General features: G+C 50.1%; 1 protein-coding gene across 16 annotated transcripts in view; it reads left to right on the top strand.

Moving 5' to 3' along the window:
- Positions 1 to 27,015, top strand: part of AK8 (adenylate kinase 8) — a 136,559-nt gene that overhangs the window by 27,777 nt on the left and 81,767 nt on the right. For 10 of the 16 annotated variants that reach the window (XM_044926494.2, XM_044926491.2, XM_044926489.2 and 7 more), the window contains 4 exons: positions 7,999 to 8,055; positions 23,775 to 23,856; positions 24,399 to 24,470; positions 24,946 to 25,146. In XM_044926494.2, the coding sequence (XP_044782429.1) occupies positions 7,999 to 8,055; positions 23,775 to 23,856; positions 24,399 to 24,470; positions 24,946 to 25,146 (412 nt within the window). Of the gene's footprint in view, positions 1 to 7,998; positions 8,056 to 14,471; positions 14,494 to 23,774; positions 23,857 to 24,398; positions 24,471 to 24,945; positions 25,147 to 27,015 lie in introns of those variants that run through there. The other 6 variants (XM_044926495.2, XM_006062153.4, XM_044926502.2 and 3 more) reach the window with 4 other exon arrangements.

Raw genomic sequence — 27,015 nt, 5'->3', positions numbered from 1 at the left:
TGTCATGTGAAAGCAGCCATATATGATATACAAATGAAAGCGCATGGTTTGTTCCAATAAAACTTTATTTATAAAAACAGGCAGCAGGCTGTAGTTTGCCAATCTGTGTCCTAACTGGTACTTTAACATGATGATAAAAACACTTCTGCTCTGTCTCTTCAGTTCTAAGTAAAAAGCAAACTTCCACCTTCCAGCAATATTAGGAGAAAGGCCACTTAACCATAGACTTTCATGGTAACCAAGTTCCCTCGTTGTGACCCAGCTCCCAAGTCCCCTGGCTCGATTCCACCCACTCTAGTTGAGCACCCACCGCAGAGACTGCATTGTCCTTCCCGCTGGGACCCTACCCCCTTCCCCAGCACATCTTCCTCCTCAGTCCCCCATGAGCTCGGTGGTCCCCTGGGTCCCGGGCTCACCACCTGCCACTGGAGACAGAGTTTCACGTGACCAAAGCAAGTTTGACTGAGAAGGCTTGTGATGGGGCCACAAACACAGGCCCAGGGGAGTTTTAGAAAAGGCAGAGGAACCAGAGATCAAATTGCCAACATCCGCTGGATCATCGAAAAAGCAAGAGAGTTCCAGAAAAACATCTATTTCTGCTTTATTGACTATGCCAAAGCCTTTGACTGTGTGGATCACAATAAACTGTGGAAAATTCTGAAAGAGATGGGAGTACCAGACCACCTGACCTGCCTCTTGAGAAACCTGTATGCAGGTCAGGAAGCAACAGTTAGAACTGGACATGAAACAACAGACTGGTTCCAAATAGGAAAAGGAGTACATCAAGGCTGTATATTGTCACCCTGCTTATTTAACTTATATGCAGAGTACATCATGAGAAACGCTGGCTTGGAGGAAGCACAAGCTGGAATCAAGATTGCCGGGAGAAATATCAATAACTTCAGATATGCAGATGACACCACCCTTGTGGCAGAAAGTGAAGAACTAAAGAGCCTCTTGATGAAAGTGAAAGAGGAGAGTGAAAAAGTTGGCTTAAAGCTCAACATTCAGAAAACTAAGATCATGGCATTTGGTCCCATCACTTCATAGCAAATAGATGGGGAAACAGTGGAAACAGTGGCTGACTTTATTTTTCTGGGCTCCAAAATCACTGCAGATGGTGACTGCAGCCATGAAATTAAAAGATGCTTACTCCTTGTAGGAAGGAGGAAGGAAAGTTATGACCAACCTAGATAGCATATTAAAAAGCAGAGACATTTTTGCCAACAAAAGTCTGTCTAGTCAAGGCTATGGTTTTTCCAGTGGTCATGTATGAATGTGAGATTTGGACTATAAAGAAAGCTGAATGCCGAAGAATTGATGCTTTTGAACTGTGGTGTTGGAGAAGACTCTTGAGAGTCCCTTGGACTGCAAGGAGATCCAACAAGTCCATCCTAAAGGAGATCAGTCCTGGGTGTTCATTGGAAGGACTGATGTTGAAGCTGAAACTCCAATACTTTGGCCACCTCATGGGAAGAACTGACTCATTTGAAAAGACCCTGAAAGATTGAGGGCAGGAGGAGAAGGGGATGACAGAGGGTGAGATGGTTGGATGGCATCACTGACTCAATGGATGTGAGTTTGAGTGAACTCTGGGAGTTGGTGATGGACAGGGTGGCCTGGCGTGCTGTGGTTCATGGGGTTGCAAAGAGTCGGACACGACTGAGTGACTTAACTAACTGACTGACTGACTATGCTGTACAATATATCTTGTGTAGCTTATTTTATAAATGATTGTTTGTGCCTCCTTATCCCCTACCCCGTCTTGTCCCTCTCCCCTCCTCTCTTCCCAGTGGTAACCACTAGTTTGTTCTCAGTTTCTTCATCATTACATTCACTAGTTTGTTACATTTTTTTAGACTCCACATATAAGTGATATCATGGAGAAGGCGATGGCACCCCACTCCAGTGCTCTTGCCTAGAAAATCCCATGGACGGAGGAGCCTGGTAGGCTGCAGTCCATGGGATCGCTAAGAGTCGGACACGACTGAGCGACTTCACTTTCACGCACTGGAGAAGGAAATGGCAACCCACTCCAGTGTTCTTGCCTGGACAATCCCAGGGACGGGGGAGCCTGGTGGGCTGCCGTCTATGGGGTCGCACAGAGTCGGACACGACTGAGTGACTTAGCAGCAGCAGCAGCATAAGTGATATGATACAGAATTTGTCTTTCTCTGTCTGACTTATTTCACTTGGCATAACGCCCTCCAAGTCGTTCATGTTGCTGCCGATTTCTCTCTTTTTTTATGGCTGAGTGATATTCCATTGTATACATGCACCGTATCTTCTTTATCCACTCATCTGTGGAGGGACACTTAGGTTGTTTACCTGTCTTTGCAATTGTAAATAATGCTGCTATCAACATTGGGGTGTATGCATCTTTTCAAATTAGTGTTTTGGGTTTTTTGGATGTATATCCAGGAGTGGAAATACTGGGTCACATGGAACTTCTATTTTTAGTTTTTTGAGAAGCCTCCACATTGTTTTCCACAGTGGTTGCACCAATTTACATTCATGAGGGCTATTTAAAAGCCTAGCTGGGGGGCTGTCCTGGTGGCCCAGTGGTTAAGTCTCCATGCTTCCAATGTATGAAAGCATTCCAGGGTGCTTGAATTCAACGCCTGGTCAGGGAACTAGGATCCTATATACCATGCACTGTGACCAAAACAAATAAAATAAAAGCACATCTGGACACAGCGTGGCCGATCAGCAAATTCCATGTGCCCAAAGCTCCCGGCAGCAGAATATGTGCCTGACTGGCTGTGGCCATGAACGCATGGGCGGGGAGCACGCCTTCAGTTCCTGCCCCAGTTCCTGGGACCTGCTCGGGAGCCACAGCTACACCCCTGCCGAACTGAAGTCCCGGTGGACGTGGCCCCGTGGTCGGTGCCGGAGCTTCCTACAGGCACTTGTTTGTTCATCCATTTATTCCCGTGTGCACCAAATGCCAAGACTGTGAGCAAAAGAGTGAAAGGCCTGCTCTCAAGGAGCACAGACTCTAGCTGTGGGGAGACAGATGACAAACCAGACGAGCCGTGCAGTTGGATGTTAGCTAGAGATGGGCGCCTGGGAGGACACGCTTCCAGAAAGAGGGCCTAGCAGACGCCAAGCAGAGAGGTGTGTCTAGGAGAAGGGAGGGAGGCCCCTGGGGGACCCTCCCCAGTCCAGACCCCTAAGCTGTGCAGAAGGCCACGGGCGGGCGGGGGGAGGCGTGCTGGGAGGAAGGGAAGAGAGGGGCAGCCACTGTCATGCTGTTGACGACCTTGTACCGACTGACGTGAAGGCCGGGCATCTGGACGCCGAGTGACCCCCCAGAGACGCCAGGCTTCCCAACCTCAAAACATTCAAAAGTCTTAATTTGTGAAAGTTATTTATCTAAGTGACTGTTTCCAGGGTGCAAGCGTTCAGCCTAGACTTCAGAGGCATGGAGTCGGGAGGTTGGATGGTTGGGTGAATCTCACTGGTGAGTTAAACCCCCTGGAACCCATGACACAAAGATCCAGCCACAATCCAGACACGGGAGCCAGACAATCATATGATTGTCTATGTAAAAGTTTTTTTGATCTCTGTAAGTTACCGAGTCATTGTTCCTGGGGAAAACACGATGGCACTCTGTGCCATCCCATTTGCCCTTGGTGATCTAGAATAGTCTCTAAATATACATTTAACTCCTATAAGCCTTTCTTGAGCTTATGCAAGCCTGGCTGTACAGCTGCAGCGTGGACAAAGCATGAGACCAGGCATCTCAAGTCCTACCCAGCAGCTACATCGTTATCAAAGTGGTCAGAACACTTATGACTATTATTAATTAATTACATCATAAGTGATACTACTATTTATGTTGTACTATACGACTCTATTGTGCATTATGTTGGACACTTGGTTGAATTAAAACTGTTTGTCTTATTAATTAGCATTGTTGTTCACTCACTAAGTCTTGTCCCACTCTTTGCGACCCCATGGACTGCAGCACGCCAGGCTTCCCTGTTCCTTCAGTGTCTCCCGGAGTTTGCTCAGATTCATGTCCATTGATTCGGTGATGCCATCCAACCATCTCATCCTCTGTCATCCACTTCTCCTCCTGCCCTCAACCTTTCCCAGCATCAGGGTCTTTTCCAGGGAGTCAGCTCTTTGCATCAGGTGGCCAAAGTATTGGAGCTTCAGCTTCCGCCTCAGTCCTTCAAATGAATATTCAGGATCACAGCATTGTCGTGGCAAAGGGGCTTATGTAACTCATTGAATCTCTGAGCCACGCCGTGCAGGGCTACCCGGGACAGACAGGTCATAGTGAAGAGTTCTGACAAAAAGTGGCCCACTGGAGGAGGGAATGGCAAATCAGTCCAGTTATTGCAGCGAGAACCCCATGAACAGTATGAAAAGGCAAAAAGATATAATAGTGGAAGATACTTATCATTACCATCGCTGTTTTGGTGGCGGTGGCAGTTGTTGTCTGGACTCCAAACAAAGGCCTGGGAGGCCGGTCTGGCGCTTCGTCCCCTGCGCCTCGCGGTCAGGACACAGTGCAGACAGGCTGTGCTCATCACGCTGTTGATGGTGACCCCTGACCGGGGGTCTCGGACTGAGGGCTGTGTTCATGACCTTGTTTAATCTGTGCAGTAGCCCAGTAGAGGCGGGGCTGTCATCGTCCGTGTTTTAGGGATGCAGCGTCTTAAGGCTTTCAGGGTCTTGCCCAGCGTCCCCACAGTCAGCCCCCGAACCAAGATGTTTTTGGGCCCTCTGTTCTTGTCTGATCATCACTCGGCTGTGTCTCTCCAGTGAGTACCTCACCTTCGTCCGCCTCCGTGTCTCCACTGGGCTCAGACTTGCGCTCTAGAGCTCCTTCTAGCCTGACATTCTGATTCCAATCATGTCCAGGCCATTGTTACCTGCCAAGTAAAGAAATATCTCCTTTAATTTGTTTTAAAATTTCTTCTGAGCTTCCAGGGGCATCCAGTACCTTTTTCATCTCTTCCCAGTGGAGACAGAATTTCAAGAGGAAGAGGTAAGGCGCCTAATTATGTGCTCTGTTTGTTGAGAAACAAAACAAACCCTCATCCAAAATAAACAGGCTTTCTTGCTTATATGCATATTCATTTGTATGGTAATTATTATTATTTAGCTACGCAGGGACTGGATGGGTAATTCAGAGCACAGAGAGGAGGCAGGGAGCAGTGTTCAGGGAAAAAGATGCAATCACAACCCGCCGGGGTTCTCTGCTAATGTTGCCTTTTCCCCTTTTTTTTTTCTTTTCCTTTTTTTTTGGTCTAATGCAATGCTCTTTGAAGTGACCACCAAATATATTAAAAAAGAGAAATTAGTGCTTTGTATCGGGATTATCGAAAGCAGGTGGGCGCTGCATGTCAGGGACCCATTGCCTTTCCTTTAGGGGCAGCCGAGTTCTTGGAGTCCAAGACTGCCTGGTGCTTGAGACCATGTCTGTAGGGCCAGGGGAGCCAAGAAGCGAGGCAGGGGGTTCACGAAGTCTGGCGGAGGCTCAACACCAGAGAGATTCCAAACCTCACCGTCACCTCCAAATTCACCTCCACTGTTGTTGTTTTAATGTGTTTTGTCTTTGATTGTGCCCACTCTTAGTTCCAGCATGTGGAAACTAGTTCCCTGACCAGGGATGGAACCCAGGCCCCCTGCATTGGGAGCCCAGAGTCTTAGCCACTGGGCCACCAGGGAAGTCCCCCTCCACTGTTCTTTGGATTACTGAGAAACCCTTTTCCCTCTTTGGCCCCTAATCTGTCTCCCTCAGCTACCAGGGTTTCTTCCTAATCCTTTCTTCATATTGTTTTTGGAAGGGTTGCTTTTCAAAAATGAATGAATTTATTTCTTCACTGCAGAATATTCAGTTCAGTTCAGTCGCTTAGTCATGTCCGACTCTTTGCGACCCCATGAACCACAGCACACCAGGCCTCCCTGTCCATCACCAACTCCCGGAGTCCACCCAAACCCATGTCCATCGAGTCAGTGATGCCATCCAACCATCTCATCCTCTGTCATCCCCTTCTCCTCCTGCCCTCAATCTTTCCCAGCATCAGGGTCTTTTCAAATGAGTCAGTTCTTCACATCAGGTAGCCAAAGTATTGGAGTTTCAGCTTCAACATTGGTCCTTCCAACACCCAGGACTGATCTCCTTTAGGATGGACTGGTTGGATCTCCTTGCAGTCCAAGGGACTCTCAAGAGTCTTCTCCAACACCACAGTTCAAAGCATCAATTCTTTGGTGCTCAGCTTTCTTTATAGTCCAAGTTTCACATCCATACATGACCACTGGAAAAACCATAGCCTTGACTAGTCGGACCTTTGTTGGCAAACTAATGTCTCTGCTTTTGAATATGCTGTCTAGGTTGGTCATAACTTACCTTCCAAGGAGTAAGCGTCTTTTAATTTCATGGCTGCAATCACCATCTGCAGTGATTTTGGAGCCCAGAAAAATAAAGTCTGACACGGTTTCCCCATCTATTTGCCACGAAGTGATGGGACCAGATGCCATGATCTTAGTTTTCTGAATGTTGAGCTTTAAGCCAACTTCTTCACACTCCTCTTTCACTTTCATCAAGAGGCTCTTTAGTTCTTCTTCACTTTCTGCCATAAGGGTGGTGTCATCTGCATATCTGAGGTTATTGATATTTCTCCCTGCAATCTTGATTCCAACTTGTGCTTCTTCCAGCCCAGCGTTTCTCATGATGTACTCTGCATATAAGTTAAATAAGCAGGGTGACAATATACAGCCTTAACGTACTCCTTTTCCTATTTGGAACCAGTCTGTTGTTCCATGTCCAGTTCTAACTGTTGCTTCCTGACCTGCATACAGGTTTCTCAAGAGGCAGGTCAGGTGGTCTGGTATTCCCATCTCTTTCAGAATTTTCCACAGTTTATTGTGATCCACACAGTCAAAGACTTTGGCATAGATGTTTTTCTGGAACTCTCTTGCTTTTTCGATGATCCAGCGGATGTTGGCAATTTCATCTCTGGTTCCTCTGCCTTTTCTAAAACCAGCTTGAACATCTGGAATTTTATGGTTCATGCATTGGTGAAGCCTGGCTTGGAGAATTTTGAGCATTACTTTCCTAGCGTGTGAGATGAGTGCAATTGTGCAGTAGTTTGAGCATTCTTTGGCATTGCCTTTCTTTGGGATTGGAATGAAAACTGACCTTTTCCCAGTCCTGTGGCCACTGCTGAGTTTTCCAAATTTGCTGGCATATTGAGTGCAGCACTTTCACAGCATCATCTTCCAGGATTTGAAATAGCTCCACTGGAATTCCATCACCTCCACTAACTTTGTTCATAGTGATACTTCCTAAGGCCCACTGGACTTCACATTCCAGGATGTCTGGCTCTAGGTGAGTGATCACACCATCGTGATTATCTGGGTCATGAAGATCTTTTTTGTACAGTTCTTCTGTGTATTCTTGCCACCTCTTCTTAATATCTTCTGCTTCTGTTAGGTCCCTACCATTTCTGTCCTTTATTGAGCCCATCTTTGCATGAAATGTTCCCTTGGTATCTGTAATTTTCTTGGAGAGATCTTTAGTCTTTCCCATTCTATTGTTTTCCTCTATTTCTTTTCACTGACTGCTGAGGAAGGCTTTCTTATCCCTCCTTGCTATTCTTTGGGACTGTGCATGCAAATGGGTATATCTTTCCTTTTCTCCTTTGCTTTTTGCTTCCCTTCTTTTCACAGCTATTTGTAAGGCAGATTGTTCACATGGTTCAAAATTCAAAATGTTCCCAGTCTTCCTCAAATTCCTGTCCTGCAGCCACCTGGCTCCCCTCCTGGAGAGATGTTGATACTCTCTGGAGAGCATGTTCTTCAGAAGATTATTTTATACTTAGAGAAGCATTTGTCTTTATTTTTTTTTTTTTGAGTTATGGTACCAATTTGTTTTTTCATTTTTTAACTGGAGTATAGTTGAGTTACAATGTTGTGTTAGTTTCAGATGTACAGCAGGTTGATTCAGTTATACATATATGTTTATTAATTCTTTTTTAGATTCTTTTCTCCTATGGGTTATCACAGAGTATTGAGCAGAGTTCCCTGTGCTACACAGTAGGTCCTTGTTGGTTGTCTGTCTTGTGTGCAGCAGCGTGTTTGTGTCCATCCCAGCCTCCTGATTCATCCTTCCCCCACGTCTCCTCTTTGGTGACCGGAAGTTTGCTTTTGATATCTGTAAGTCTGTTTCTGTTTTGTGAATTAGTCCATTTGTATGATTTTTAAAAATCAGATTCCATCTATGAGTGATACCATATAACCTCTAGGTCCATCCATGTTGCTGCAAGCGGCATGATTTTATTCTTTTTTATGGCCGCACACCGCACCTTTATCCATCCCTCTGTTGATGGCATGTAGGCTGCTTCCGTGTCTTGGCTGTTGTGAGTGGTGCTGCAGTGAGCTTTGGGTGCATGAATATATGCCCAGAGTGGGATTGCTGGACTGAGTATATATGTGTTAATTGCTCAGTCGTGTCTGACTCTTGCAACTCCATGGACTATATATAGCCCACCAGGCTCCTCTGTCCATGAAATTCTCCAGGCAAGAATACTGGAGTGGGTGGCCATTCCCTTCTCCAGGGGCTCTTCCTGACCCCGGGATCGAGCCCAATCTCCTATATTGGCAAGCGGGTTCTTCACCACAGAGCAACCAGGGAAGCCCCTGGTGTGATTGCATTGCGTTATCTACGACTTCACCTTAGCAGATGAGAGAGAAAGCATCTCCTGGCTGGCCACTGTGTTGAAGAAGCCTGTGGAGGCCTCCTGGAGGACCCAATGGCAGGCCCCAGCCTCCAGCCAGCAAGGAACTAGAGCCCTCAGTCGCAGAGCAGCATGGAAGGAAGTTCTTCCACAGCCTGAGCTTGGACGCAGTTGGATCTGGAAGCAATTCTTCCCCAGTTTGGCCTCCAGATGCAAGCGCAGTCCGCTGACACCTCGATGGCCAAGAGGCCAGCAGAGAACCCAGCTCAGCAGTGCTCGGACTCCCCATCCATGGGAACCATGGGATGAATGTGTGGTTTTAAGCCCTAAGGTTGTGGTCGTTTGTTACAGAGCAACAGAAAACGAACACACCCACATTCTCTTTATTGAGATAGCCCACCACTCCTGTCTCATAGCTGGCCAGCTGCTTCTTAATTCTTAGTCTCAGGGCAGAGTCCCTTCTTCAGGCAGACTGTTGCATGAGCCCACAGCACCCTTCTCTTCTCTGTGAGTTCTGTGAAGGCAAGGTCCCATCTGTGCCAGTCATCACAGAATCCCACAGCAACTCCCATGGTACCTGGGTACAGACTCAGGAAATATCTATGAAATGAATGAACAAGGGAATGCCAGTCACATAATTCCATGAAATCTGTTCCCAACTTGCTGTTGGCCCAAGGAGGGGAAGGTGTTTAAAACCCATCGAGCCTGCTCCGTGGAATGTGAATGTTCTAGTTTTGTCGGTAGGAATAGATGATTACGTCTGGAGATTATTTTCCATTATCAGCGCTTTCAAGGCTCATGTTTGGCCGTGGTCTCCTCTAGCTTGACCAGGCTCAGCCAGTGCACCACCAGACCCGGGGTTCCAGTGTTTGGGAACCTGCCTTCGCTTGGGGCTTGGCATCCTGTGCTGAGGCTCCCTGTGTCCTCCTTGTCTCTAATTGACTGTGACAAGGACAGACCACTCAGACACTTGATTTTGAAATAGTAAATAACAGCATTTCGTAGAAGTCTCTGTGCCTGGTGGATGAATTTCAGTTTGTCTCACCAACTTTCTTAAAAACAAATTTCTTGAAAATATTCATGCCTAAAACCTTTTCTGAAAGGGGAAACGGAGGCCCAGATGGGGGAAGGGGCTTAGCCTAGATCAGGGGACCCATGGGCTAGGATAGGTGTGACTGCCCCTTCTCCTGGCTGCCAGGCCAGGCTCTAGCCCAGGACTCAGTGATCTTGTGCTGGCTCTTTGACAAAGGCATGTCCGTGTCCCCAGGACCAGACCGAGTTGGAATGTGACTGTCCAGACGTATCTGGTCCAGGAGGAAAAGAAGAAATGTTTGCATGTAGGGTCAGCCGCCTCCCGCAGCTGTGGGGAGGGAACGGGTGTGACCGATTGTAAAGGCTCATCAGACAGTGGGTGTTTCATCACCCCGAAAAGGCAGAGGCCTCCGCAGATGGCTCATGTCCACCTCTGCTGGCCCTCGCATACCTGGGTTGGGGGCGGCAGCAGGACCCGGCGAGGGGCAGCTGCTCAGGCCCGGGTGTGGCTGGGTGTGGGTGCCCTGGGGCTGCAGGTAGACCAAGAGGGCTCTGGGGGGTGCAGCCCAGTGTACAGCCCCGAGCCTGACCCGAGGCCCACGAGGCAGGGTTACCTGCTTTCCTGGTGAGGTGAACGGACGAGAGCAGCAGGAAGCTGCCTCCTCCGAGGTCATCCTGGGCGCTAGGGCGGGGCCTCTGCTCTCCGGGTCCGGTGGGCTCCAACCCATCAGTGAGCCTGCAGCGTGATCCCAGAATTGTTGTTCCAGTGAGTTCTGCAGCGTCCTGCACCTACATGGATGAGAACTAGCAGTTAATTGTAGTGCCTGGGGGTAAAACAGCGACATCTCAGAGCCAGCTGGAGCCTCCCCGCCCTGGCTTCTGTCCGCATGCCGTGGCTTTTCTTTCCTCCTCTGAGCTGCCACGTGGGCTGGAGTTCCAGGGCTCCAGAGGTTAGGGTTGCTTCTTGCCAGGCGTCAGGCTGGAAGCCCCTGCAGGCTGGGCCGGGCTGGGCAGCAGCCTTTAGTGGGAGCGAGGCAGGGGTCAGCATGCTGGGGGCTCCCGTGGCAGCCAGCGCCCTCCACAGTCGTGCTCCATGTCACAGCACCTCTCCTTTCCATTTCCCAAACCAGGGTGCTCAGAGTCCCACCCACCGAGTGGATAGCCCACCCTGATAGCACAGACTCACCTGCTGTATCCGTGTTTCCCTGCACCCCTCCCCCGGGGTGGCCAAGCAGAGGCCTGCGTTCAGGGTGCTGAGTTCTAACCATCATCTCCTCATCCCCAGCCCTGGGTCAGGAAGTCTTCCCAATTCCCCCACCAAAAGCAAAGGCCCAAAAAGCAGAACCTGTCCCCCCAGGACTGTGGTTTGTTCAATGGAATGTAGCCAGGCCCCGACTTCAGTGAGTTCAGAAAATGCCACCTTGCCTCAGGACTCGTCGGCCTCTGGGATGGTGGCGAAGGTCGGGAAGGAGGCAAACGAAGGCCAGAACCAAGCCCCGCATGGGTGCTGGCGCCACAGCGGGTCCATCAGGAGGAAGGTACATTCGCGGTTCACCAGCCTTTCCCTGCACACGCTGGGGGAGTCACTGCCACACTTGTGCCATCTGGACGACCATCCTGCGAGGTTTCTACACCCAAGACTCCTGGGCACTACTGTGCGGCAGGGAGCATCCTCGGTCCCGTGGGGGACAACAGAATGAAGGAGCTGATGCCCGCTTTCACGGGGACAACAGAATGAAGGAGCTGATGCCCGCTTTCACGGGGACAACAGAATGAAGGAGCTGATGCCCGCTTTCACGGGCCGGCACTAACGGCGCGGGTAGGCCTCTAGCGCTGATTCCTCCTGCTGTGCAGAGCAGGAAGCTGCGGCACCCAAACCCGCTGCTGATGTAAAGGAAGGACACGTGTGTTGCCTGGAGGAGAAGCCGCTCGCTCTTCCAGACAGACGTCCTGCAAGTTCGGTGTCTGCTCCACGTCATCTCCCTCCTTAAACTGGAGTGACATCGCCGAAGGCAAACCTCTGACCACACCCCCTGCTTGGAGAAAATCCCCAAGGCAGACTGGAAGGGGGGTCGTCCCCCACCCCCAATGACCAGTGCCGGGTGGAGACCTTTCCTTTACGGAAAACGGCAAGCGAGCCTTTGTGTTCACAGGTTAACTTCTTTTTGAAAGTGAAAGTCGCTCAGTTGTGACCGACTCTTTGTGACTCCATGGACTATACAGTCTATGGAATTCTCCAGGCCAGAATACTGGAGTGGGTAGCCTTTCCTTTATCCAGGGGATCTTCCCAACCTAGGGATCGAACCCAGGTCTCCCACGCTGCAGGCGGATTCTTTACCAGCTGAGCCACAAGGAAAGCCCAAGTATACTGGAGCGGGTAGCCTATGCTTTCTCCAGTGGATCTTCCCGACCCAGTAATCAAACCAGAGTCTCCTGCATTGCAGGCGGATTCTTCTTTTTAATCTCATTCAATATACTGGAGACATTCAGTTATTTCATGAGAAAGGAGGTGATGCTGGAGCATACTTTTTTTAAAGGTTTTTTTTTTTTAATTTGATGTGGACCATTTTAAAAGTCTTTACTGAATTTGTTATAGTATTGCTTCTGTTTTATGTTTTGGTTTTCTGGCCGAGAGGCGTGTGGGATCTTAGCTTCCCTCTCCGGTGATGGAACTCATGTTGCCTGCATTGGAAGGCGAAGTCTTAACCACCGGACCACCAGGGAAGTCCTGCATACTTTTGACTGTGGAACCAAAAGTTTAAAATTTACTTGGCAGGTTTCTAGAGTCTTGTTTATTTTTTCCTCTTTGCTCTCAGATTTATGCTTCCCTGCCCATAACGGGAGTCCGTATTTTATGGTTGAAATGCTGTCGGAGCAGAGGAGCCCAATTCTGGTCTGCAGAACCACCCGCTGTTTGTTTTATTTCTCCTGGCGGTGTCATTGGGCTGGCATTAATTACCAGGCTCCCGTCCTCCGACAGAGGGAACGCAGAATTTTCTTGGCGTTGTTCTGATGCTCGCGGGTTGGTAGATGTCACCCGCGGCCTCTGAGGAGTGCGGGTTTATTGATCCACAGCTTTGCTGAGGCCCGGGGCTGTGTGTTCCTCTTGTCCAGACGCAGCCAGGATGGCGGGGCCTCCGAGGGTGGGTCTGAACTCCACTCGGAAAACTTCTGGTGTGCATTGCTGTGCAGCAGGGCTCTGGGGGCCAGGGTGGGTTGCGGGTGGAGCCCAGTGAGGATCCCCTCGTGGGTCCCTTGCTTGTGGGTATTTCTGGACCCTTTGTGGTGTGATGTCAGGCTTGTTGGTGGCACATGTGGCCCACCTGTCTGCACGCTGAGCAGCAGTGTCCGGGTGCTGTGTGGGCAGCAGGTCCTGACGCTCTCAGGACCCCTCTCACTGCCGTCAGGGAGGAAGAAGAGATGACTGCAATGCAGGGCAGAGCCCAATGTTCTAGCCCCAGAGAGCGCTGGAGAGGCCCATTGGTACTGGAGACAGGACTGGACTTGGGCCCACCAGCCACTTCGCCCTTGGCTGGATGATGGATCCAGAGGCTGCAGCAGGGGGCCTGCCCCACCCAAGAGCTGGAAACGGCCCACAGGAGGGCAGCGCCAAAGGGCACCCTCAGTCCCCCAGTGCCAGGCTCTTGGTGTGACTTAGTTTTCCGGTCAGGGGTCAACCCAGAAGAGCATGGCATGTGCCCGAGGCTGGGAACGGCGCCAGCTGCCGTCGTCCGTCCAGTACCTGCCGTCAGCCAGACCTCGGGCCGGCAGTTCCCGCCCGTCACGGCACCTCACCCTGAACCCCAGGGTGATGATGCTGATAATGTCAGCATTACCCCCGCTTTGCAGATCAATTGTTATGGCTGGTAAGTGTGGGTCTGGGGTCCCAGCTGGCTCAACATTGTCATTCAGAGCATGTTTTAAGAATTGCAGAAACTAAAATGATTGATTTTTAGCTATAATCTGTAACATATTAACTACCTCCGATTTGAATTATACATAACTACTGACAACCACTCCAGTGTTCTTGCCTGAAAAGTCCCATAGACAGAGGAACCTGGCGACTACAGTCCAGTGAGTCTCAAAGAGTCCGACACGACTGAGCCCAGCACAGGACACACTTATAATGTTAATTATAAATAAACATATTGGTTAGAATACCAGAGCATATGTGCATATGTTTTTCAGCGTGCTTTTGACTTGTTGAGGCTGTGTGGAATTCACTAGGCTTTCAACTGATGAAGTCTCATTCTCGGGAGTAGGCCCTGTCGCATTCTCCTTCCGACACTTGGTCAGGTTGGGTTTTTCCTGGAGCGGCACCCTAGGGTCTAGTCTCTGGCAGCAGACCACGGGCCTGAGTTGAGACGAGCTTAGAAAGGTGTGGAAAGTGGTCTGGGCTTCCTCGTGGGTTGAGAGTGAATGTCCCAGGGCACTGAGCCCGAGGAAGAAGGTGGTTCCGACTGGGACGGAGGGAGTGAGAGGCGGCACGGCCCGGCGTTCACGGAGCCCAGGCGACTCCTCAGGCCTCACCTCTCTCTCTCCTTTCCAAATCCACTGATCCAGGCATGGCTCAGAGCCAAGCACCCAGCCCCTCAACTCCCACCCCTCCCTTGGAGCTGGCGCTCTCTCCCCCTCGTCCTGGGGCCTGAAAAGCTTGGTGGGTGCTGGAGGCTGGAAAGGGCCCAAGCTGCTGAAGGAAGTGACGCAGACATGCCAGGGACAGCGGGACAGAGGAAAGTGACCCATGCCGGCTGCACCCACCGAGGTAGGGGGTGAGGGGACAGCTGCTCCTGGTGGAGGTGGGCCCTGAGCGTCAGCCAGAGTCCTGCCCGCTTCTCTGGGCCTGAAGCGGCAGCCTTGTAATCAGCTGCATGGAGACGCGGCCTCTCGGTTTTGTGGAAACGCCCATGCTCCTGCACCACAGGTTGTTCTTAGCGGGGAGAAAGGCGCCTGCTCCGGGTCGGGTGCTGGTCATCCCGCTTCTCATTAATAATCCGATGCAGTCATCGCAGGGACTTTTTCTTAGAGGGTCTGACTGCCCCCATTTTGCAGTCGAGGATACTGAGACTCAGGTTTTGGGTAATTCATGATCACAAGGCTACAGGCTTAGAGCCCGTGGCCAGTGCTTTCCCTGCCCCAAGGGTGGATGTGGGGGTCCCAGGACAAGGGGGAGGGAGCTGCAGCTCGAGGAGGAAGTGGAAATCAAGGGGCTGGCTGCTTGGCTCCAAGCCGCGCCTGCATCAGTGGATTTGGAATGGAGAGAGAGAGATGAGGTCCGAGGAGCCACCTGGGGTCAGTGGAGTCTGGGCTTGCAACTTCTGAGAACGAAGCCAGGACTCTAGGCAGACACGCACACCCAGCTTGGACCCAGCACTCGACCTTCAGGGTGCCCTTTGGAATGCCCTGGGAGGGGAGTCATTTCAGGTGTTGATCAGACCTGGTAAATGTAACCCCCCCCCCCCAAGCTCTGCCCCCACTGCCTGGTGGGGGTTTCCCTCTTCTTTTCATGATTTTGGTGAGCCGGCAGAATTTCATAGGAGAATCAGTCTGCAGGGTTGCAAGTAAATTATGATGTTTTCATGTGCAAAGACCCTCAGAGGCAGGACAGTCCCTCTTCCTGGTTGATGCCTTTTTCCCTGCGTAATTATGAACAGCGGGCTGTTTACTCTCAAAATGTCTTTGTTAGACCATAATTGTCTTTGCTAGAAGTTACCTCTTCCAATCCTCTTATTTTATAGGTGATATTCAGTGCCTTGCACAAGCCACAACCAATTAGAAAAGAGCCCTATGTGACCAGAGTTGGGTCAGCCAGATTTGGGGGTAGGTAGTTAAATGAACCAGTGACCGATCACCCCCAGGGCTGCCTAGCGGATAAGCCCTCCAACCAAGGGCTTCTGAACTTTTTGGTATGAAAACACAGCGTTCTGCACGCAGCATGGATAAATGTGCTAGTGGGTGAATGGATGGATGGACAGGAGGATAAAGGAGCCCTCAGGCTTGTTTCCCACTGTTGGCTCCTGACTGTGATTTCAGGGGTGCAGGCTCCCCTGGGAGGCCCCCAGTCAGGCTCTGGCAAACACACCTCTGGGAGCGGATCTGCACTAGCCACAGTCCACCGGACTCCCTCACTTTCAGCGAAACGTGTTTTTCCCAAGTCTTCGTTAATTAGAAGGCTTTTCTTAGTTCATATCCAGAACGCCAGTTAGTGCTCTTTCCAAGAGATTGCCTTTTCATTTATTTTACTTTATTATTTTGGCTCTGCTGGGTCTCTGTTGTGGCAGACAGGCTTTCTCTAGCTGCGGTGCGTGCGGGCTTACTTGCCCAGCAGAGTGTGGGATCCTTGCTCCTGGCCCAGGGATCAAACGTGAATCCCCTGCATTGCAAGGCAGATTCTTAACCACTGGACCACCAGGGAAATCCCTGAGACTGTCTTTTTAAATGAATTCTTTATATTAATTTCTACAGTCCTAAGTGGGATACCTTCTTGAAAGGGGGTAGAGGGAAAGAACAGAATTCGCCTTGGTCAGAATCATAATGACAGTAATGAAACCAGTTAGCCTGGGCTGTTGCTTCACCGCCAGGCACCGTGCTTGTTTTCTCATTGTTTGTCTGCCTGTACTCCTCATTTAGTCATCCCAGCAGCCGTGGGGTAGATGGTTGTTAGTGTCCCCGTTTTGCAGAGAAGGAGAGCAAGGCCCAGAGGTGTTGAAAGTCATGGCTAGCAGTGGCAGAGGCTGATTCCTGAGGCTCTGCTCTTCAACACCACAGTAAACTGACATCCTGATGGGCTCATCTTATTTCTGAAGAGACGAGTCTACACCACAGACAGGCTCTAAAGGGTTTGGAAGGAACAGACCCGTTAACTGGACGGTGTCGAGGTGGCCACTTTTTGTGCTTTCAACGACTGCCCACTGTGTCTGAACCTGGAAACTAAACGTGATTCAGCAAAGCAAGTTTCTCTGCAGTGGGTCGTCTCAGCATCCTCCCAGGTGAGGAGCTGCGGTGGAACTGGTCCATTTTTATGTGAATTTGATTTTAAAACATTTTTTAGCTATTTGGGAACAACAACAACAAAAAAAACCAAACCTCTGGAGAAGACTCTTCAGAGTCCCTTGGACAGCAGGGAGATCAAACCAGTCCATCCTAAAGGAAATCAACCCTGAATATTCTTTGGAAGGACTGATGCTGCAGCTGAAGCTCCAATACTTTGGCCACCTGACATGAAGACCTGACTCATTGGAAAAGACCCTGATGCCGGGAAAGACTGTAGGCAAAAGGAGAAGGGGACGACAGAGGGTGGGATGGTTAGATAGCATTACTGACTCAATGGACATATATCTGAGCAAACTCCAGCAGACAGTGGAGAACAGAGGAGCCTCGCGTGCTGCAGTCCACGGGGTTGCAGAGTCAGAAATGGCTTAGCGACTGAACAACAACAACAACAACAGAAACCTCTTAAGCATTCACATCTGTGTTTTACCAAATTTCAACACCCTGGAGATCAGTGGCTTTTAACCAGCGGGACCCAGGAGTATGGATTTTCCCAGATTCGTGTTTGTTTAGAAAACCATCAGGCATGTGTCACTGATTTGCCAAGATAGGTGGAACCCGGCTCCGTCGGTTACTTGGAAACACCTCTCCCACATGCCTCAGCCTGTCTGAACACAGGCGCTGAAGACGGCCGGGCAGAGCCTCGTGGGGCTGCTGAGCCAGCGAGCAGGCGAGTTCCAGAGCAGCCCAGCCCGCAGCAGGGTGTGCCAGTCAGGGGCGCCGGCAGGCGTTGCCTATTGTTTGAGATTAAACTTCAAAGTCAAACTTCCCGCTAGTCATCTCTCAGATAAGTTGAATGTGGAAGCTGTCCTACGATGCCATGGCAGGCTAAGATTGGTGTGTTTCTGTCTGAACCAGAGGAACCGATACTGGCTCAATGTCATGTCAACTTTTTTGTAACCATCAAAATACTCTCATCTTTCTCACCAGTTGTCTTGAAACACATCAGTTTCCCAAACTGGATCTTTTAATATGCATTTCTTTTCTGGCTGATCAAAATCTCCTTTCCGCCCTCTTCTAGACAGTGGGGAAACTGTACAACATTTCACCAGAAAAAAGTGAGGGAGGTGGCAGGCCTACGAGGCATCTTGTGATATGTCCCCGATTCAGACTTTGAGCTGAGTGATCTGATTGATCAGACACAAACCTTCAGCCTCAGATTGCCTCCCTGGGACTTAAGGAATCGGCCTCCGGCTCCAGGGAACCCCTAGGATAGAGCCTCCAGAGCCTGCAGTCGGAGCTGGGACCCGGAATCAGGGCGTCCTCTGGAGAACCCAGGGGAGCGCCCCCACTCTGGTCTTTGGAGAAGAGAGGAGGAGACAAGAGCACCGCATCAAACAGGCCGAGGGCTCAGAGGGCAAGAGTCCTGTGGTGTGAAGTTGCTAATTGCACTTTAATAATAGTCAGGAGGGCAGGAGAGGCCAGTGTTCACACAGAGTGGGCCGTGCTCTGCAGGGGCCCCCCGCCACATTCCCTGGGCTGGCGGGCTGCTTTGCTTCCCCCCCCTTTTTTTTTCCATCTGTGACATCTGCTTGGTGCTTGTCCCTCCTCTAATACTGAACCCCACGCAGCTGTGCAGACCTCCAGCTCTGTGCCGGTGCAGGAGTGCCCTGAGCATACGGCCTTTTTGATGTGTGATAAAACAGAAGCGAGCCACGGGGGTATGGCGAGCGAAGGCCTCGGAATATCAATTAGCCTGCTTGGAACAAAGCTGCGGCTCCAGAGCAGCAGAATAGACATTTCACTGAAGTGTCAGGAAGACGGATAACGTATTCTAATTAGGGACTGACTGCTACCTCGGCATCCAGCCGCTCCTGGAAGTCAGACCCACGACCCTCACGACGCAGCTCGCCAGCATCCCATCGCGGCGGGGCGCGGATGCTGCTGACTGATGGATGACTTCCTGCTTTGCCAGAATTTGCGGCCAGTAGCTTGCTCTCAACCCAGAATTGCTGTTTCCCCTCGAAAGTGTGCTCCGTTTGCCACCGGGCAGTTGCGAATAACCTCTACAAAGGGAGGAGCTCTGGGGGACTTCCCTGGTGGTCCAGTGGCTAAGACTGTACGCTCCCCCCCACCACCCCTGAGTTTGATCCCTGGTCAGGGAACTAGATGCCACATAACACAGCTGAGAGTTCACGTGCCACAAGTAAAATCGCCGTGTGCCACCACTGAAGGCCCCACGTGCTGCAGCCAAGATGGAAGACCCTCCATGCAGCAGCTAAGACCTGGCACAGCCACATGAATGTGCAGCTTTAGAAAGCAGTGAGCGGGGAGGAGCGCTGGGAAAGGTCTTGTCCAGGCACGAAGCCTGGGGCTTCCATCTCGAGGACGCTCCACGAGCCACACTCCCTGATGTAGAGGCCTGGGTCACTGCAGCCTTCCTTCCCAGGCGAGCTGAGGCTGGGACTAGCGGGGTGTGGGTGCCGCCCTAAGAGGTCAACAGATGATGTGATAGAGTGACTGGGTGACTCCTTAAGACTGGCTCGTCAGAGAAGGCCTTTCTGAGGAAGCAGCGTGCAGGCTGAGATCTGAATGCTGGGATGTAAGGATGATGGGGAAGGGGAAGGAGGTGTGTCCCCCAGGGACCTCGTTTCTTTGCACCTTGGGTGATTGGACCATCTCCCTGAGTCTGGAAGCGTAGACCCGGAGAGCCAAAGCGGCCTGGGATTCGCTTCGAGCCCCCCGCCCCCCGCCTTCTCCCTCCTTAAATGTCACGTCCGCACCAGGATGACGCACGAGTGAGGCCAGCTAATTAGGAAGATGTTCCTCACTTTGCTGCACTTTCCCTGTGTAATTGGAAGGCCCGCTTTCTCCAGTCGGCGAGAGCTGTTTCCCTGAATAGTTCTAAAAGCTTTGGACCACATACTGATATCAGCTGCAAATTTATGGGTGAGATTATAATGATTGCTCAGTAATGCAATATTAAATGCGGAGGTCTTTCTCGGTGCTGTGCGAAGGCGGAGTTCCACCCTCCTTTCAGCTTCAAAACCGGGATTTGAAACAGAATTACCCGCCCCAGTCCTAGAAGAAGTGGTCAGTGGGCTCCAGCTCCCTCCCTTCCAGATATGGAAAAAATGAAGGGGTCTGAAAGTAGCCAAAGTTCAGAACATTTGGGTTTGGCTTTCAGAACTGTAAGTTGGGGGGGCGGGTTTCTGACCCCACACCTCCTGGTTCCTGTAGGGTGCACACATATGTAGGTGTTTGCTTTTTTTTAAGAGCTGCAGCCAACACTTGGCTGGCTATAACAAGGACTTGAGGGAGCAAAAGGCTGTTAAAAATCTTGGTTTCTATTTTTTTTTTTTTTCACTTTTGCTTCATTAGTTCTAGAATCCAGGGCCTCCGTGGCTGCATGTTCTCCTGCATAATTTAAGAAATTAATGAAAGCGTGCCTGATTTTTCCAACACTCTTTACTCTGTAAATTTGTTTAGCTTTTTTTTTTAACTGTCAGTTGAGGCTACTGGAGCCTAAATATTTCAATATTGAAGAAATGTGACCCTTTCCCCTTTTTTTAAAGAAAGACATGACTTGCCCTCAACCGCGTGGTGTTCTATACATCAGGTGTTATGAGTTACAAGTGACCTTGAGTCTGAGTTTATCCCATTAGTCCATCTCTGACCTTAAAGCAACCAAGTTCTTATAATTGCTGAGAGGGCGGGGCCTATGGCAGAGGGGGAGCCCCCTTCTGCGAGCCAGCCTCAGAAACCTGAGCAGCCGCTTGGGGTTGCCTGATGCCTCTCACTGCAGAATGGAGATCTAAGGGGGACCCAGTTTTTTGGGGCAGGAGCCCGCTATGTCCCCCCCTTGCCTGGTAAATGAATAAAGCTATGCTTTTTTACTGTACCTCCCTGAAAGGAAGGCAGACCTGAGATAATCAGTGGCTTTATTTCACCCTTCCAAATTTTGCTTTATCTGACCATCAAGTTGAGGGCATTAAATAGTAGATATGTGAGGGCTTCCCAGGTGGCTCAGTGGTAAAGAAGATCCCCTGGAGAAGGAAATGGCAACCCATTCCAGTGTTCTTGCCTGGGAAATCCCATGGACAGAGAGGCCTGGCGGGCTACAGTCCATGGGGTCACAAGACCCGGATACGACTGAGCAACTGAGACACATGTATAACTCTAGGCTCAAGGGATTTGAAAAGACTCTAGAAATTGTTTAATGTGAATATTATTGGGGGACATAAAAAAAGAGAAAAACAACGTAAACAAATGGGAAGATATATTTTTTTTGTCACGTGACTTACAGAATCTTAGTTCCTTAACCAGGAATCGAACCTGGAGCCCTGTCAGGTAGCGAGCTGCATCATAGCCACTGTACTACCAGAGAATTCCTGGGAAGATGTTTTGACATGATATTGTAAAAATGTCCATGCTCCATAAATTAATCTCTATGTTTAATGTCATTCCCAACCTTGTAGAATTTATATTTTTGGAACTTAACAAAATAGTCTTCTGTTTACCTGGAGGAACAAATGTAAAAAAAAAAAAAAGAAAGAAAATGAAGGAGGAGCGTCTCCTACTAGATAGAACAACAAATTATAAAACAGCAGTAATTTAAACAGTGTGAGTTTGACACAAGAGTCTACAGGAAGAAAGATGCAGAACCAACATCACACCAATATGTAGACTGTGTTAAACTTTTTTTCTATTTAGAGGGAAGAGGGGCTTCCCTTGCAGCTCAGTTGGTAAAGAATCCACTGGCAATGCAGGAGACCCAGGTTCAATTCCTGGGTCTGGAAGATCCCCTGGAGAAGGAAATGGCAACCCACTCTAGTATTCTTGCCTGGAAAATCCCGTGGACAGAGGAGCCTGGCCAGCTATCCATAGGGTCACAAGAGTCAGACCCGACTTAGCGACTAAACCAACAGAGGGAAGAGGACAGGCTGTTTCACAGATGACCCTGGGATAGATGGAAATCCACATAAAAATGGTCAGGTCAGGCCCACATCATTTTTGGAAAAAAAAAAAAAATCTGGCTCTATTAAATATACTATTTCAGGGTAAAGAATTAAACTGGTAAGACAACACAGTTTAAATGCAGGTGAATATTTACCAGCTTTTACAGTGACAAGGGCCTTTTTATACATCCACTCAACACCAGAATCTGAAGAAAACAGCACTGATTGATTTGGCCATAAACTTATGTGTTAAAAAACACCTACGCAAAATTAAAAGGCCAAAGCCAAACTGTGGAAAATGTTGGTTGCTTTGTTTGCCTCAAGGAGGGTCTGGTAGCAGTTGCCAAAATAAGTTAATATTCTTAATATGTAAAGAGCTCTTGTGAACAAATAAGAGGATAAAACCCCAAGGGCAGAGTGAATAGATGACATGAATGGGCATTTTGGAAAAGTGCAATTTCAAATAACCAGTGCACACATGGAAAAAATATTGAACCTCATTAGTGCTCAAAGAGATGCAAATTAAAACAGCAACACTATGCTGTCTTGCTGGACAGATTTTCCCTGAGATAGAGCCTTACAGTGGCCAAGATGCAGGGACACTAAACAGGTGATCCGCCATTGGGTTCAGAAACTGATGGGCAAGTTTGTAGCTTGGTGTGGCAAAATGTATCAAAAATGATAAAAGAAGGTATCAACTTTTAGAAATTTATCATGGTTTTTTTTGGGGGGGTGGTGCATACCAAAATGCATGTGGGATCTTAGTTCCCCCACCAGGGATTGAGAGCCTGCACCGCTGCAGTGGAAGCTGGAGTCTTAACTACTGGACCACTAGAAAGTCCCTAATAAATGGCTTTGTTTCCTTTTTTTAAAGTAGTGGAATGAAACTAAATGAGCAGCAGTATGTGATTCATTAGCATTTGGCAGGTCAATTCATGCAATGCTTGGCAGCTGCAAAAACTCCCAGGAGAGGAGAATTCTGTGATGTGGGAAAGTGTGCATGAAGTGTTCTCACTATATGAAAAGAACAGATTACAAAATAGTATGTACAGTGTGATTTTCCTCCCTCTACTGCCTTCCCCACCCCCAACCAGGAAAAAAAGATATCCGTCTGTGAAGCCTGGCAGGAGATGCACCAAAGTGTTAACAGTGGCTAGTTGCGGGTTGGTGGTATCAATCAGCGACAAGCATTATTGTTTCCACCCTGTAGTATTTTCTACATCGTGTGCAGCAATCGTGTGTGACCCTCACAATTGGACTGAAAGGTTCATGAAAATAAATCTAAACCGGCTCCCCAGCTGATCCAAGAAGGTGCCTGAAGAAGTTCAGCCCTAAAACAAATTCACTAGGAACAGAAACCTGGACTCAGGCCTCCTAATGCTCTGTTCATCCAGGACTTGTGGGCTTTTCTTTTGCCCCTGATGGTTCCTTGCCTCTCACATCTGAGAAGCTGTCTTTGGGGAATAATCCAAAATGTGGACAGAGCCACACACAAGGACGTCCCTTACAGTGTTACTTACAACAGTGCGAACAGTCAGTGGGGAAATGTCCAGTCATGGAGCGTGGTTCAGTAAGTGAGACCGCTCACCGGTGGGACGTTATATGGCCAGTGAAGAGGTGGGTCAACGTGAAAAAAAATACAGTGTGGTTATAACCTGGGATGGAAACAAAAAGTCAGGACAGAAAATCTCTATGTTGTGACTATCATCACAAACATCAGTTTCAGAAGGGAATGTGATATTATGAGAGGGATTGTTAAGTAAGGTTGATGCAGCGATCAGAAACATTTATTTTCTCTTATCTTAGAAGTTCCAGTTTTTCTAGAAAGGTATGATATGATATTCCTTTTTTAAAAATTTTTATTCCTTATTTATTTGGATGTGCTGGGTCTTTGTGGCAGCCTGTGGGTCTTTAGTTGTTGGCATGTAGGATCTTAGTTTCCTGACTGGGGATCGATCCTGGGTCCCCTGCATTGGGAACACAGGGTCTTAGCCACTGGACCAACCAAGGAAGCCTCAATATTCTTTTTATAATAACTGCCCCCCACCAATCTGAAAAAGTAAACATAGGTGAGCCTCTTTACACATCCTCTTTCTAGGGCTGGATTCTGGACGGCATCCCTGAGACGCGGGAGCAGGCTCTGACGATCCAGACCCTTGGCATCTCCCCGAGACACGTCAGTGAGTAGCCCCGCCCACCAGGGCTGCAGACCCCGAGTGAGCGCCCAGCCTGTGCTGTGTCAGCGGCTCCCCAGTGCCCACCCCCAGCCCAGGGCCACCATCCAGCAGGGGGGTTGATGGGCCTGTGACCCGGCAGGAACCAGGAGGACCGCTCAGCCGAGTTCTCCAAGAGCTATGCACTCGGGGCTTGTGCTGAGGAACCTGGGGTCTTGCTCTGACCCTGGGGATTCCCTGTTTCAGGAAGCCCCCATCTCAACCATGGGAAACTCTGAGAAACCACTGGAAGCTGGAAACCACTGAGAAGCTCTCTATAGGAAATAATCCCAAGTGTGGCAAACGCCTTCTGTACAGGGATGGCACAGTTATTGGTGGCCCTGAAGGCGGTCGGCAGGCAGTGCTCATGCATGGATGACCTCTGTCCTGAGATTCCATGTCTGTGTTCTGATCTCTCTCTTAAGGGGTTGATGGGTGTGGAGGTGGTGGGTGTTTTAGTGTCCTGCCGCCCACTGTGTCTGGTTTGGCTTCTTTCCTTCTCTGCCCAGTCGTGCTGAGTGCTCCAGACACCGTCCTGATTGAGAGAAACTTGGGGAAGAGGATTGACCCTCAGACTGGAGGTATGGCAGTCTCCTCCTGCGTCTGCCTGCCCCGTGGGATCTCAGAGGTCTCAGATCCTAATCACAGCCCCCACCCCTCACTGAGCACCCCTCTCAGCTTGGGCAGCAGACAGATCGAGGTCCCTGCCCGCTTCTAGCCGTGGGACGTGGGAGGGGCTGCCCAGTGTCTGAGGCTCGGTGTTCTCACCTGGACTTGAGGCTGAGAGCCCCAAGCCCCGCCTTGTGACCCGCTCCCTGTGAGAAGGCTGAGAGCCTGTGGGCGGGTGCCTGGCACAGAGTGAGCTCTTAGGAGGCCAGTGCCGCCCTTCCCCTCGCCCCAGCACCCTCATCGGTTTGTTACTCGCAGCAACGGGGGAGCAGGCTGAAGCCACCCCTGGGGTGGGCGGACCTCGGGGGCGGACAGGCGTCCCTGGGACCTGCAGGCTGTGCTTCCAGCACGGGCTGGTGACTCTAACCTCGTCCCTCTCTCCGGCAGAGATCTATCACACCACCTTCGACTGGCCCCCGGAGTCGGAAATCCAGAATCGACTGATGGTGCCTGCAGGCATCTTCGAGGGGGAGACGGCGCGGAAGCTGCTCGAGTATCACAGGAACATCGTCAGGATCCTCCCCTCGTACCCCAAGATCCTGAAGGTCATCAGCGCCGACCAGCCCTGTGTGGACGTCTTCTACCAGGGTAAACCCAGACGGCCCCTCCACTCGTCTCGTCCCTGTGTCACTTCATTGGGCAGCGTCCGGGGTGTGCTTGGGAGCGGGGGAGTCAAGTCGTGGGTGGCCCAGGATCCTTGCCCAGAAACAAGCGTGGGGTCGCCAAGAGTGTCCCCCTCAGAGACCCTGGGCTAATACTCTACACCCTGAGTGGTCATCGGACTTGACAGTGGTGCGAGGAGAGGCGGGGACGGGGTGGGAGGGCAAGGAGCGCGCAGCCTTGCCCTGGGATGTCCTTGGTGGTCTGGTGGTCGGGACTTTGCCCTCCAGTGTGGGGGGCCTGGGTTTGATCCCTGGACAGGGAACTAGATCCCACACGCTGCAACTACGACCTGGAGCAGCCAAATTAAATAAATAAATATTTAATAAATACATAAATACATTTTTTTAAAAGGTTCACATAAAAAGTCTTTAAAAGAAAAAAGACAAAATCTTGCCCTAAGGATCAAGAAGGAGAAAGAGAAAATGTATAAAAATTAAATAAACAAACATACAAACCAAACCCACCAGCGCCACAAGAAAACAACAGCAACAGAAACACACACCAGGTGTCCTGGGCCCATTGGGAAGCAGAAGCAGTCCCGCCGGCACAGCATGCCTCGGGGGCAGTGGCGGATGTTCACGGCAGCTTCCCAGAAAGTGGCTGAAACGGGCCTGTTTGGGGACCGGGGGTCTGACCACTGAGACCTCAGGGCCAGGCTACACGTGAGCGAGCCTCAGCCCCACCACACATCAGCTGTGCCATCTGTGGCAACTCTCATAATCTCTCTGGGCCTCAGTTTTGTCATCGTAAAAATGGGCACAAAGACGGATCCTTCCTCACAGGCTTAGGTGAGGCTGCGCTGCGTGAGGTCCTGTGAAGCAGGCATCGCAGCCGTGAGCCCAGGAGCTGGTGCAGGGATGGCTCAGTGTCAGGCACCGTGGTCATGGTGATTCAACATCCGGTCCCGAAAGACAAGGAAATTAGAATAATTCTCCCCCAAAGCAGCCCTTGAGAGTCCCTTGGACAGCAAGGAGATCTAACCAGTCCATCCTAAAGGAAATCAGTCCTGAATGTTCATTGGAAGGACTGATGCTGAAGCTGAAGCTCCAGTCCTTTGGCCACCTGATGCGAAGAACTGACTCATTGGAAAAGACCCTGATGCTGGGAAAGATTGAAGGCGGGAGGAGAAGGGGACGACAGAGGATGAGATGGTTGGATGGCATCACCGACTCAATGGACATGAGTTTGAGCAAGCTCCAGGAGTTGGTGATGGACAGGGAGGCCTGGCGTGCTGCAGTCCATGGGGTCGCAAAGAGTCGGACACGACTGAGCGACTGAACTGAACTGAACTGAAGGCAGCTGCGTAATCATTTTTTTATTTTTAATTTAGTTTTTCCTTTTATTTATTTTATTTTTTTCAGCTGCACCGTGTGGCTTGGGGGGATCCTAGTATCCTGACCCGGGATTGAACCCCAGCCCTCAGCAGTGAAAACGCAGGGTCCTAACCACTGGACAGTCTGGGAATTCCCCTGGTTTTTCAAAAAAAGTCTTGCCGAGCTTCACACCCAGTCAGCCCCTTCTGCGTGATGCTGGGTGCCTGAGAAGATAAAAATACCACTGCAGGGGTTTTAAGACACTTGACAGTTTACAATGCCCTTTTTTGGTATATCCTCTTAAATCTCTTCCAGAGACTTTTAGTTTTGAGGGGGAGGTGGTTCTGAGCTCCCTAGTACCGCCAGCCCCCATCTGCCAGTGGGTGTCTCTGCTTTACCAGGAGAGCAGAGAGTGGCACAGCCTCGATCTCCAAAGGGGAGTCAGTGGACGAGGGAGGATGTCTGCAGGGTGTTGCTACTT

The sequence above is a fragment of the Bubalus bubalis genome, chromosome 12, assembly GCF_019923935.1.
Source record: "Bubalus bubalis isolate 160015118507 breed Murrah chromosome 12, NDDB_SH_1, whole genome shotgun sequence".
NCBI classification, from domain to species: Eukaryota; Metazoa; Chordata; class Mammalia; order Artiodactyla; family Bovidae; genus Bubalus; species Bubalus bubalis.
This window is presented reverse-complemented; position numbering and strand designations above follow the sequence as displayed.